Here is a 14,998-nt window from a genome sequence, read left to right as displayed (position 1 = left end):
GTGCAATGTCGTTAGGTATTTTTAACACTGCCTTTTATTTATTCTATACACTGAACATACTGTTCAATAATTTTTTTTTTTAAATCAATAACATTTAATAAGCCAGGTCCTACAAATCCTATATGTTTATTTCTTTCCATTTACGGATAAGCTTGGAGTATTATCATTTTTGTTCACTAAATTGAAACAGGCGCGTCCGCCGGCGCCCTTGCACGGTTCGATTTGGCACCCTGGGCTATCATGTGAGCGCTATGCTGCACAATTTTGTTTTGAACAGTGCGATAGACAATGGATAAGAAAGGTTACTATAGACTTTAAGTGAATCAAATCCGGGCGTCCTCCGGCACCCCGACAGGGTGCTATTTGGCGCCCCGGGCCTTCCGGTGTACGCTATGGTATCTACGTTCGCGTGAGTTCCAAAGACTATGAATAAGTTATGTACTATAGTCGTTTACTAAGTTCAATCAGGCGGTGACGTCATGGTGCGTCCTCTGGCGCCCAGACAGGGTGCTATTTGGGGTCCCGGGCCTCCCGTGTTCGGTTTCGCGCCTACGTTCATTAAAGTGAGTGCAAAAGACTATGAATAAGTTGGGGTACTATAGTCGTTTATTAAGCTGAAACAGGCGATTCCGCCCCGGGCTAGACTCTGAGCACTGTGCGTTTATGTTCGCGTTAGTGTTTTCTTTGTGTTTAGGTTGGGTTTGCGTTAGTGGTTGCGTTTTGATTTGGTTCGTTTTTGTTCTTTCTTTTTTCGTTTTCGTTTGTGTTTTATTTTCTTTGCGTTTGTGTTTGTATTTGTGTTTGTGGTTGGTTTTGCGTTTGTATTTGGTTTGTTTTCGTTTGTTTTTTCGTTTGTGTTTTTTTCTTTGGGTTTGTGGTTGGTTTTGCATTTGGATTTGGTTTGTTTTCGTTTGCTTTTTCGTTTGTTTTTTTCTTTGTGTTCGTATTGGTGTTTGTGGTTGTGGTTGGGTTAGTTGTTAGGTTTTTGTTTTCGTTTGTATTTGTAATTGTGTTAGCGTTATGTTTGCGTTTTGTTGTTTTGGTTTTGGTTTGGGTGTGCAATGCCGGGTTTATGATGATTACTAAACACACAGGTAATGGTCTTTAACAGAAAGGTTTTTCACAGAAGCCAGAGCAGGGCCTGGCCGGGACGGCTAGTAATATATAAAGCTCAGTTCTGTAACGTGTGGCAAAAAAGTTTGTCGTTGACACTTCTATGGATTTAAGTGTTAGATTTTTTATCGTGCTCACAGTCTAAATTTACGAGTCAAAAAATTACCATTGAAAGTCTTTAAAAACAATTTTCATTCTATTTACTTAGAAGAATAATTTTCAATTATGAAGGCGACATAAAATTTTTAAAAAGTGTATCGACGTTTATAAAATTTCTAAAATTGTGTCGGAAATGTATTGACTGCACAGTTACTTCCCTTTAATAAAAAAAAATCTTAAGAAGAAAGAATTTACATTTTATTACTTTGTTTTTGGTGTTAAGAAAAAAAAAATAATTACAAAATTAGCGGGGATTGATTAAGTGCAATGTCGTTAGGTATTTTTAACACTGCCTTTTATTTATTCTATACACTGAACATACTGTTCAATATTTTTTTTTTTTAAATCAATAACATTTAATAAGCCAGGTCCTACAAATCCTATATGTTTATTTCTTTCCATTTACGGATAAGCTTGGAGTATTATCATTTTTGTTCACTAAATTGAAACAGGCGCGTCCGCCGGCGCCCTTGCACGGTTCGATTTGGCACCCTGGGCTATCATGTGAGCGCTATGCTGCATAGTTTTGTTTTTAACAGTGCGATAGACTATGGGTAAGAAAGGTTACTTTAGTCTTTAAGTGAATCAAATCCGGGCGTCCTCCGGCACCCCGACAGGGTGCTATTTGGCGCCCCGGGCCTTCCGGTGTACGCTATGGTATATACGTTCGCGTGAGTTCAAAAGACTATGAATAAGTTATGTACTATAGTAGTTTAATAAGTTCAATCAGGCGGTGACGTCATGGTGCGTCCTCTGGCGCCCAGACAGGGTGCTATTTGGGGTCCCGGGCCTCCCGTGTTCGGTTTCGCGCCTACGTTCATTAAAGTGAGTGCAAAAGACTATGAATAAGTTGGGGTACTATAGTCGTTTATTAAGCTGAAACAGGCGATTCCGCCCCGGGCTAGACTCTGAGCACTGTGCGTTTATGTTCGCGTTAGTGTTTTCTTTGTGTTTAGGTTGGGTTTGCGTTAGTGGTTGCGTTTTGATTTGGTTCGTTTTTGTTCTTTCTTTTTTCGTTTTCGTTTGTGTTTTATCTTCTTTGCGTTTGTGTTTGTATTTGTGTTTGTGGTTGGTTTTGCGTTTGTATTTGGTTTGTTTTCGTTTGTTTTTTCGTTTTTTTTTCTTTGTGTTCGTATTGGTGTTTGTGGTTGTGGTTGGGTTAGTTGTTAGGTTTTTGTTTTCGTTTGTATTTGTAATTGTGTTAGCTTTATGTTTGCGTTTTGTTGTTTTGGTTTGGGTGTGCAATGCCGGGTTTATGATGATTACTAAACACACAGGTAATGGTCTTTAACAGAAAGGTTTTTCACAGAAGCCAGAGCAGGGCCTGGCCGGGACGGCTAGTACATATATATATATATATATACATATATATATACATATATATATACATATATATACACATATATATATATATATATATATATATATATATATATATATATATATATATATATATATATATATATATATATATATATATATATATATATATATATATATATATATATATATCTAATATATAAAGCTCAGTTCTGTAACGTGTGGCAAAAAAGTTTGTCGTTGACAGTTCTATGGATTTAAGTGTTAGATTTTTTATCGTGCTCACAGTCTAAATTTACGAGTCAAAAAATTACCATTGAAAGTCTTTAAAAACAATTTTCATTCTATTTACTTAGAAGAATAATTTTCAATTATGAAGGCGACATAAAATTTTTAAAAAGTGTATCGACGTTTATAAAATTTCTAAAATTGTGTCGGAAATGTATTGACTGCACAGTTACTTCCCTTTAATAAAAAAAAAATCTTAAGAAGAAAGAATTTACATTTTATTACTTTGTTTTTGGTGTTAAGAAAAAAAAAATAATTACAAAATTAGCGGGGATTGATTAAGTGCAATGTCGTTAGGTATTTTTAACACTGCCTTTTATTTATTCTATACACTGAACATACTGTTCAATATTTTTTTTTTTAAATCAATAACATTTAATAAGCCAGGTCCTACAAATCCTATATGTTTATTTCTTTCCATTTACGGATAAGCTTGGAGTATTATCATTTTTGTTCACTAAATTGAAACAGGCGCGTCCGCCGGCGCCCTTGCACGGTTCGATTTGGCACCCTGGGCTATCATGTGAGCGCTATGCTGCATAGTTTTGTTTTTAACAGTGCGATAGACTATGGGTAAGAAAGGTTACTTTAGTCTTTAAGTGAATCAAATCCGGGCGTCCTCCGGCACCCCGACAGGGTGCTATTTGGCGCCCCGGGCCTTCCGGTGTACGCTATGGTATATACGTTCGCGTGAGTTCAAAAGACTATGAATAAGTTATGTACTATAGTAGTTTAATAAGTTCAATCAGGCGGTGACGTCATGGTGCGTCCTCTGGCGCCCAGACAGGGTGCTATTTGGGGTCCCGGGCCTCCCGTGTTCGGTTTCGCGCCTACGTTCATTAAAGTGAGTGCAAAAGACTATGAATAAGTTGGGGTACTATAGTCGTTTATTAAGCTGAAACAGGCGATTCCGCCCCGGGCTAGACTCTGAGCACTGTGCGTTTATGTTCGCGTTAGTGTTTTCTTTGTGTTTAGGTTGGGTTTGCGTTAGTGGTTGCGTTTTGATTTGGTTCGTTTTTGTTCTTTCTTTTTTCGTTTTCGTTTGTGTTTTATCTTCTTTGCGTTTGTGTTTGTATTTGTGTTTGTGGTTGGTTTTGCGTTTGTATTTGGTTTGTTTTCGTTTGTTTTTTCGTTTTTTTTTCTTTGTGTTCGTATTGGTGTTTGTGGTTGTGGTTGGGTTAGTTGTTAGGTTTTTGTTTTCGTTTGTATTTGTAATTGTGTTAGCTTTATGTTTGCGTTTTGTTGTTTTGGTTTGGGTGTGCAATGCCGGGTTTATGATGATTACTAAACACACAGGTAATGGTCTTTAACAGAAAGGTTTTTCACAGAAGCCAGAGCAGGGCCTGGCCGGGACGGCTAGTATAATATCTATAATTGACGTATATTAATCTATATTTAGACCTATATATATATATATTCTTTCATTTACGTTTACACCTATACATCAGAGGCGTAGCGACCCTTCCCGGCGCCCGGGGACAAACTTTTCTATTTGCACCCCCCGCCCCTCAAGATTTCGATTTGCACCCCCCTCAAACTTTCGATTTGCACCCCACCCCCTCGAGATTTCGATTTGCACCCCCCTCAAACGTTCGATTTGCACCCCTCTCAACCTTTCAATTTATTTTTCCAACCCATTTTGGCGCCCCCTAAGATCGGCGCCCGGGGACATATGCCCCCCCCCTCGCTACGCCACTGCTATACATAGGCGTGTTACATACTTATATGAAGGTTTATATATACCTATATATATATACCTATATATAGAGGTATGTAAAGAGCGTATATTTATTTTGTGATACAACACTTCAAAAATCAATACAAATGTATAGAACTGAGAAGTGTTTTATTTAACTAACAACCAGAGCCTAGCACGATTCTCTCTGTACATTTTTTTTTCAAGGAAGATAAAACCACGTCAAACATCAGGTAATTCTGGCGGATCTAAATCAAGTCAAAAACCTCAATGAAAACAGGGCATTGGTGATCAAATACACAGCTGATAACGTCATGAATGGGACAGAGGAAACATGTTGATATGGTTGAAGTTTGACTGAAAACACGCTTTTTTTGTCTTCGTATGTTGAAGATTACTTCTCAAAAGAAATGGAGGTAAATGTGTTTTTTAAAAATTTAAAAAATATGTTGTAGAATTTGTAATTATGAGGTTGATGGATTTACCTTGCGCTGGGCCCTTGGTTAAAAATAGGCCATAATATGACACGCTCTGATTAACTCTAATTATGTTTGTAATATGATCGAGAACTTGTTGTGTAACACAAGGGAGTACGATAAAGTTTCCTCATTTCTCTTGTATTGCTTTATACAAGATCTGGTAGAGAAATATAATATATAACAATATATGCATATATATATATATATATATATATATATATATATATATATATATATATATATATATATATATATACATATATATATATATACATATATATATATATATATATATATATATATATATATATATATATATATATATATATATATATAAGGCCTATATATAGGGTCTATATGTATATTGTTTTAGATTATTTGAAATATTTCTGCTTTCATTAATGGCTAAGTGATCAAGACAATACGATGACCCTCCATATTTACGCTTGTTTAAAATGTTTACCATCATTCGAAGTGAATGTGTACAATGCCCTTTTGAAAAAAAAAAGATTTAATTCTTCTAGTTTATTTACAAAATAGCATAACTATGGGTAGCGGCTAGTGTTTTCAACGAAAGTTGTATAATTATCCATGCAAGAGATTAGTATCGTGTATGGGTATGTAAAAATTGTCTTATTTTCGTGCTATGTAATATAAAATAATATAAATATAAAATAATATACACTTTTTGGGGCCCGCTGTGTCAGCCGAGTCTGATTCTCCGATATCAAATGCCGTATTATGATTCCAGCCAATCCCATGTTGTAACAAGACACACAAATTTAAAAAAAAAACGTGGCTATCGTTCTATCAAAAATACAAAACTGTAACAACACTTAAGGTAAATTTTGTTGTTGTTATATTTAAAATGTAAGTTTGTTTCGTTCACTCCGAAATTGAAATTTCGAAACCGCCCAGTGACGGCTCATATACATTAACGATGAGGAGGGTATAACTGGGCTAGACTATAGGCCTATAAAATAAATACCGTGGGAATCGATACATTTTTAGAATAACCAAACGTAAAAGAATTTTAATGACTGTATTTATTACTACAACTATAAGCTTTATTGTCGGTATTTTTTAGAGGGAAGAGAAGGGGGGGGGGGGTTCAGGGATAAGGAAAAAGAGTAGGCATTATTAACCAGGTTTAGGTTTCACCCTCCTGTCCCCATCTCTACTGCAATGTTTCTTCCAGGCATCTCTGCGCCCCCCCCCCCTCCCGAACGAAATGGAATTTATATAGATAATATATACTTTTAACAGTATCCGCCTCCCCTCCCCCTGAAATTTTAGTCCGCCCCCCACTTAAGAATTTCAAGAGCCCCCCCCCCCCTGAGAAAAAGGTCTGGAAGAAACAATGCTCTCAACTTGCCTAGTGCAGAAGTTCATGCCTGGTTGGCGAATTGCACGCTTGACTGGCATAAGCAGGAGTAAAGTGTAGATTCAATCTCCATACGGAACCCGACCCAAGTTTATTTCAGGCATCTCTCCCCCCCCCCCTTGAGTTGGTGCATAAAGTTTTTTCACCGACTTAACACGCAGTTATGTTTTGAAATATTTTCTGTTGCTTAACTGGTGAGATGTATAGGTGGGTGTTGTGGAGGTAGTGGGGTGGGGGTGGTGGGTGGGGGGGGGTGAGGGATAGGGAAAGAGGGTAGGCATTGTTTACCCATCAAAATTAGCGGCACGGGTAAGCAAAATTAGATGCACACGTAAACGAAATTAATTGCACACTAAATCAAAATTAGATGCACATGTAAATAAAATTAGCTGCACACGTAAACATAAGCTGCACACTAAATCAAAATTAGATGCACATGTAAACAATATAGCTGCACACGTAAACATAAGCTGCACACTAAATCAACATTAGCAGCACACTAAATCAACATTAGCTGCACACTAAATCAAAATTAGCTGCACACTAAATCAACATTAGCTGCACACTAAATCAACATTAAATGCACACTAAATCAACATTAGCTGCACACTAAATCAACATTAACTGCACACTAAATCAACATTAGCTGCACACTAAATCAAAATTAGCTGCATACTAAATCAAAATTAGATGCACTCATAGACACGTATTACCCGTGTTTACGTGGACTAAAACCTCGATATCATTAAATGTTTTCGCTTTCAAATCAAGCATTAAAAAATAGAGTTTCTAACAAAGAGAAGATGTCTTGTGTGCATAAAAGATCAGTGGCGACAAGCAAACGTAGCTCGCTGATCGACGATGATTGATCGCTGAATCAAGTTACATTATTAGACAAGGGGGAAATAAACTGCTCTGGGCAGGCTTAAATGCTGGGTTTTTTTTAAATGATATGCACTGTATAATACAGTGATATCCACTTAATAAAACTGTGCTGTATCTGCCTTCACACTTTATAATGCAGTTCAATAAGTGATATCCACTTTACAAAATTGCTATGTGTGTTATCCACTTTATAATATAATATTGTGTGTTAACCCCTGTATAAGAACCTCCCCCCCCCCCCCCATCCTCACAGCATAGATGTAATTCTTCGGTCGCAGTGTACATTAATGTTTCTTTTTTACATTAAATTACATAATAATAATAATATATTACTTTGCGCCTGCATTTGTAGGTAGGTCAATGCATGTATACATTCTCTCTATTTATGTAGCCTCTTGCACTCTCTTTATATATATATATATATATATATATATATATATATATATATATATATATATATATATATATATATATATATATATATATATATATATATATATATATATATTGGTATACACATTGGTATACATATTGGTTTATATATATATATATATATATATATATATATATATATATATATATATATATATATATATATATATATAGGTATAAGTATATACATATGTGTACTATAGATATGTATAAAACCTATTTTCGACCACTACTTTTGGATTAACTGCACGATTTTAAATCGAATTGACTACATGTATTACTATTGTTATCGAAATCTAAACTGCGTCAGCACTTAAAAACACGAAACTGAAGTAAAAAACTCAACCAAAACCAAGTTGTCACGATCTAGCTCTACCAGACACACTACTTTATAAATAACACACGCTTTTTTCCGGTTAGGTCGTGTTGTTCATTAGCAATGTGTTAATATATTATCAGCTGGTTCATAACATCATGACGATTCGTTGTTAGTTGTTACATCCGTGGCCGAATTTAATATAGATTTGTTATGGATTAAAGGTGGATTTCCGGCATTAACATTACGAAACACTGGTGCTTGAATAAATACGGTAATACAGTCTGAGTGTGTAGGGCTATTTCCTGTATCTTTCACTGTGTGTGTATGTTAGTTACCGTGGACCGCAGCCGAACCAACCAGCGAGCAGGTTATGAAAGGTGTGTCAAGTTTGTTTTCATTTTGGGGTTAAAGGTCAGAATACTTTTCCCTCATTGAGACGTGTTTGGGTTTGAGCTACTTGTGATATTGTAATCGTGGCCTGAAAGAACTGAAAAAAGGGGATTAAAGGAAATGTACTGATGTTTTAACACATGGACAAATGTCTTAGCAATAATAATAGTGGTGGGTATATGCTGAATCCTACGTTGGTTAATTCTTTCATAGTTAAATTAACTTGAATGAAGATTCTCTTGTTACTAAAAATAGAATAATGTTTTTAATGGCATCTGTTCCACGTATCAAATCTAACGATACAACAACACTAACATTTGTGATTATCTTGAAAAAGACCCCGCCCCCATAAGAAAAATGTTACACTTTATTTATATGTATATATATATATATATATATATATACATAAAAATATTTTCGTGGTGAGGGAGAGGTTAAAACTATAAACCTACATGGACCAACCTCCACCCTCAACTCAAAGGTAGTTACGCAATGCATAATGTTGGTAAACCGCGATATATATGCCTAAAAAGAGTATTATAACACATCAGTACAATTGGATTTTTTAAATATTAACTAATAATTGCTAGGTGATCTCGGCTTTTTTTAAAAAGTAATTTAAAAACAATATAGTTTGATACACAATCTGGGTGGACTCCGTGAAGTTTTACGGGTATGAACCTGGTATTCGAACCTGAGATTTCGGATTAGCAGTCGTATGCTCTAATATCCGACTACACAGTCCCACCCGAACAAATAGTATTGAAAATATATACTTTTACCAGTGTCCGTGCCCCCCCCCCCCGGAAAATTTAGTCCGCCCCCCCACCCCCGAGAGTTTATAGTGCCTCCCCCACCCCCTGAGAAAAATGTCTGAAAGAAACACTGTTTATCAGCCAAAGAAAAACTGAATACTTTCATGTCTGTGTGACTAGAAAAAAAAGGTGTAGATCTATGTAGTGGCGTAGCGAGGTCGGGTGTCACCCCCCCAGAGGCGTAGCGACCCTTTCAAACTTTCGATTTGCACCCCCCCTCGAACTTTCGATTTGCACCCCCCCCCCTCAAGTTTTTCTCTATATATTTTACAATTTTTTGCCTTGGTGTCACCCCCCTAAATGGTGTCACCCGGTGCGGTCCGCACCCTCCGCCCCCCCCCCTCGCTACGCCTCTGGATCTATGTGGCTTGTATCATCTGACAGAAAACTGGAAACTACACTTTTGCTTATGCTTGTACGTGTGTATGCACTTTCTTGAAAGGTATGTTTCCTTGAGATTTTAAATCTGCATTAATTTTAGTCAAGTCATGAGATCAAGTTTGTATTCTTTTTACAATGTGCATTTTTCTTTCTTTGAATGTGAATTTCGGTGGTATGTATAGAGGGATTTTAAATAATTAAGACTGTTGCGACATCCCCACCACCCCTTTGATTTCTGCCCACTTTGAATGAGCAAAACTAGCAATAAATATCACCAGCTTGACGCAAGTTACGCAATGATTAACACCAGTTTTTTTTTTTAAATCAAGCTTGATCAATGGCACAATTTTATTGGAGCCCTTTTGACTGAAGCCCCTTTTTATCGGGAAACTTTTTGTTGCGGAACCAATTAACAGGGTGTGTGAATTTGTATATGGTGTGTGTGGGCGTGTGTGTGTGTGGGGGGGGGCATTTATTTTGAATTTCTTTTCTGCTTCTGTTTGAGAATGTGTTGAAATGGATCAGCAAATTAATCCGAGATTTTAATTATTTCTAGCCCCTTTATATTGATTACACAAATTTAGGTAGCAAAAAAAAAAAAAAAAAAAAAATCAAGTGTAAGGCCAAAGTTAAAATCACAAAAAATTTCTTTGAAAAACACACTTTTTTAAATAGTTTGCAATCTTCTTTCTGATCGCCTATCCACAAAATCGCTATATCCCATGGGTTATATTTCCTACACTTATTTCAGAACTTAAAATAAAGAAATAAATATTTATTTAAAAAGTAACTAAATAACTAAAGATAACAAATCTCATTCTGCATACTCCCCATCCCCGCCTGCATTCCTCAGCACAACCCCTCCCCCAACCGACTCTCCCCTCCTACCCCTGGTGTCCAACACATTTCTGATTTTATATATCGTTTGTAGCGCGGAAGACATTAAAATAAGGTAATTTTTGACAGAACCTTTTTTTTTTTTTTAAATCGCAAGCCTTTTTCTCCGGGCTACTTTTAACCGGGAATATATGCAGTGGCTATGACAAAAATATAAATAAAATAAAATGCACGCCCTATATGGCAAACAGGTGTCACCGTGACGCCGTGGTATGCTTTTATCCTAAGAAGTTTAGCACATGCTCTCCAGACAAGGCATTTTTGTCTTCAGACGTCACGCTTGATGTACTGTAGAATACGGTCACATGGAGGAGAATTGTGTCTATCATTTGATAGGGATTACAACCAGCAGTGTGGCATAGACAGGAATTAGGCAAGGGTGGGGATGTATGGGTGTATGTAGTTGCAAGACTTTCGTGACGATGTGTGACGAGGAAGGGGAGGGATTTAGAGAGTGTGACGAAGCTTTTGCATTTTAAAAAAGTAACTTTAGAAACTGAATTTTATCGTTTCGTGTTTTTAAAAAAAATACGGATTTGTAAATTGTAATATAATTTGACTGATATACTAAATCTTGACCGAGCTTAGTCAATGTTGGAGAAAGTAATAAATGTTTTGAAAACCAAAAATTGCAATTTAGAGGGGTATTGTAGTCTTGGATGTGACGTCATTTTTAGAGAAGGGGGGGGTCTGTTTTTTGTTTGACAGTGTGTGACAAGGGGAGGGAAAGGTTAAAAATTGTAAAAACAAACAAACAACAGCAATAAAAAAAAAACGTGACGTCGTTAATGGATGACCCCTAATGCGACGTACGGTAGCGCTGTCCGTAGCTGTAACTAATCGTGGGACAAGTATCATTTTTGAGACCCTGGGGGGGGGGGGGTTCTAATCCTCACACAAGAACTATGTTCCTGTCTTCAGTGACATAAACAGAGTTTCTTCCAGCCATCTCTTCGGGGGGGGGGGGGTGGCAGAGCCTCCCCGAAAAAGGTCTACCGCCCTCCCACAGACCAGATAGAATTTATATAGAAAATATATACTTTTAAAAGTGTCCGCCCCCCTCCCCCCCCCCCGGAAATTTTAGTCCGTCCGCCCCCCCCCCCCCCCCCCCCCAGAGAAAAAAGTCTGGAAACGCTGGACATAAACATACCTCGCATTTACCTATTTTAGTTTACATCTAACGGAGATGTTTAATACACCAAAATACATTTAAATGTAATGAAGATTTTTAATACTAGCATCAATAAAAAAAATACCCAACAGAAATGCAAATCTTGTTTCTGCAGACACCCTATTCCCGCCCGCGTTTCTCGATACAGCCCCTTGCCGACAGACGTTCCATCCAAACTTCCCACCCCTACTGTCCCCTCCCCCCGCTGTTTGTATATAACGAGGGAGACGGGCCAGACATCGTGATACCCAAGCCTGTGACGTACGCTCGGCAGTCGAGCTTGTCACTAGTTCCACGTCCTCTGAAATCTTCGTTTGGACTTTTTTTTTCGCGTGAAAAAGTCTGCATTTACTTTCAAGGATCTATTTCAACTGTGTTAAATAAAAATTATTCGAATACTTAAATATTAATTGTGAAAAAAAGAATATTTTTAGTTAGTTACAAGTTGAATTGAAGTCATACTTTACTAAGCCATTATTGCGCTCCTTATTAATAATATTATTATAGTTTAATGTTTCATGTGCATGTTTGTTTACTTTTCTAACAATATATTTGTTAAAGATAAACCATTTTATATTTTTTTCTGTCAGAAAACAGCAATGGACAGGTTACCAGTTGGTGACGTCGAAGACCTGGCAACACTTGCCAGTCTGGATGAAAATATTTTGCTGGAGGAGATCGCTAAAAGATATCAGCAAAATAAGATTTATGTAAGATTCTAAAAAAAAAAGTAGACTCTACGACAGTACTAGGAAAAGGAAGACCTAAACATGCTAAATAGAGTATAGTATAGACTATAGATCTATCAATTTTATAATTATTAATTATTATATAATTCAATAAAACTTAAAATGAGAAAAGAAAAAAGTATGTAAATTTACCTAAGCATGCAAATTTAATGAAGTTACTCCCGCATGCAAAATATAAATCTATTTTTTAAAACAAAAGCAAACACAGGTAGATCTAGACATCTAGATCTAGAATCTAGTCTAGATATAATCTAGAAGATCTATACTTAGTATACTAGAGTAGATTCCCTAATTAATTTTTCAGAGTCGAGGTAGATCTAGTTACAGTAAAAGAGTAATGATTTGAAATTTGATGATTTAATTATTTTAATAAGTGTTGACCGAATCACCCAGAAATTTGATCCAGATCTAGATCTAGATTCTATATTTAGATCTAGATCTAAATCTACTATCATTATCAGGGGTCTCCAAACTTTTTAGTCCGAGGGCCGCATTAACTATCAAATTTCAGTTCGGGGGCCAGTTTCTTCCAGGTATGTCTTTGATTTTTCTGGGCAAAGTTCCTCAGCCATCACTAACAAACGATTTTTCCTTGGACAAAAAAATCTCCGCGGGCCGGATGAGAGGACTTCGCGGGCCGCATCCGGCCCGCGGGCCGTAGTTTGGAGACCCCTGATCATTATCATCGTCTAGCTAGTAGACTCTAGGTGTTAAAAATCGTGTTCAGGCTTAGGCCCCCATTTTGTAATGAGGGGGGGGGGGGAATGGTAGATCTATACTCAATACAAAATAACAAAAGACTGTAGATCTAGATCTAGATACAGTAGTAGATACGGTTTGTATGTGTGTAGGGGGGGGGAGGTTAGTCGCACCTTCATTCTTGGAATTTTATCAACTAAAGTTAGATTTTAAACTTTATTTTAGCAGTTATCTTTCAGAGGCTGCAAATTAGCCAAATATCTTACTTACCTTTGTCCAGGTACATCGATCTAGAATCTAGATCTATTTGGAGTTCAGTAGGATTCACTATGTTTTTGTTTAGTATTAATTTTTTTTGGCAAATTCCTGCCCACTTAGTTAACTGTAGGTTATTTATAATGGTTATATCCCTTTAACACAAGGGAAACAACTAAATTAATTCGAAAGATGTTAGATGGAATCTAATCCTTGAAAAAATTTGTTACAATAGGATGTGGGTGGTACAAATAGGTAAAAATAGTATGATTCAATGTGTAGATGCTCTTCTTATTTCAGTTTACTAATTATTGGTCTGTAGCCTATTATTATATAGAATGACAACTTTATATCTAAATGTTACAGTACAATAACTTATAAGTTGGTCTATAGGGCCTAATGTTATTTTTTCTATTGAATTACAGACATATGTTGGAGATATTCTTTTAGCAGTGAATCCATTTGTGCATCTAGGCATATATGGGAAAACAGTATGTATTTTGGATATTACCTGATAGGCCTATACTTAATGCTAAATTCTGGACAGAACAATGACTAAAACAGGTTGATATGTCCGATCAGTGTCAACTCAGATGCTAGTATACTATAGTTATATGTATAATTTGATTTTTGACTTTGCCAGAAGCAATAATTTATACCAACCTCTATTATAGATAGTACCTTCATCTGACTACCAGGATTTTAGGCAGTTGATACAATTGATACAAGCATTTTAATCATGGAAATTAAAACTCACATAAAAATTTTTTAAAATAACTTTTAATTAAATCAGAATCTTATTACATAAACACAATATATTTTGTATTTGAATTTTAATATTGAATCTTTATTAGCCTAGTTTACTTAAGCATACAGTATTTAAGTAATTTCTAATTTAAGACTGCATTACCTGCATGGTTTCTATCAGTTGAAAATAAGGCTGCAGAATGAAAGTAAATACATTATTTCCTACAGGACAGTCAGAGGTACAAGAATATAAAAAAAAGTTCCCACCCTCCCCACATCTATGCTGTGGCTGATGCCACATACCAAGCACTGCTGGGACGTGGTGGGAAGCCTCCAGGCAATCAGTGTATTTTAATCAGGTACGTCTTAATAGTATTACAAGTTAGGTTTTAAAGGTGGGCCTACAACTTAGAGCACTGAAGGCAATCAGTGTATTTTAATCAGGTAAGTCTTAACAGTATTAAAGAGGTATTAAAAGGTAGGCCTATATCTTAGAGCACTGAAGCCTCCAGGCAATCAGTGTATTTTAATCAGGTAAGTCTTAACATTATTACAAGTTAGGTGTTTAAAGGTAGGCCTACAACTTAGAGTTAGAGCACTGAAGCCTCCAGGCAATCAGTGTATTTTAATCAGGTAAGTCTTAGCCTCCAGGCAATCAGTGTATTTTAATCAGGTAAGTCTTAACATTATTACAAGTTAGGTGTTTAAAGGTAGGCCTACAACTTAGAGTTAGAGCACTGAAGCCACAAGGCACTCAGTGTATTTTAATCAGGTAAGTCTTAACATTATTATAAGTTAGGTGTTTAAAGGTAGGCCTAC

General features: G+C 36.3%; 1 protein-coding gene across 3 annotated transcripts in view; it reads left to right on the top strand.

Moving 5' to 3' along the window:
- LOC131943224 (unconventional myosin-VIIa) overlaps positions 1–14,998 on the top strand; it is a 37,525-nt gene that overhangs the window by 2,428 nt on the left and 20,099 nt on the right. Inside the window, exons 2-5 of one of the 3 annotated variants that reach the window (XM_059303236.1) lie at positions 4,784–4,992; positions 12,320–12,439; positions 13,858–13,923; positions 14,408–14,538. In XM_059303236.1, the coding sequence (XP_059159219.1) occupies positions 4,987–4,992; positions 12,320–12,439; positions 13,858–13,923; positions 14,408–14,538 (323 nt within the window). In that variant the 5' untranslated portion in view covers positions 4,784–4,986. Of the gene's footprint in view, positions 1–4,783; positions 4,993–8,572; positions 8,637–12,001; positions 12,070–12,319; positions 12,440–13,857; positions 13,924–14,407; positions 14,539–14,998 lie in introns of those variants that run through there. The other 2 variants (XM_059303237.1, XM_059303238.1) reach the window with 2 other exon arrangements.

The sequence above is a fragment of the Physella acuta genome, unplaced genomic scaffold, assembly GCF_028476545.2.
Source record: "Physella acuta isolate Inbredline_101_S28 unplaced genomic scaffold, ASM2847654v3 ptg000448l, whole genome shotgun sequence".
NCBI classification, from domain to species: domain Eukaryota; kingdom Metazoa; phylum Mollusca; class Gastropoda; family Physidae; genus Physella; species Physella acuta.
Note: the sequence above shows the minus strand (reverse complement) of the source record. Positions and strands in the feature narration are given on the sequence as shown.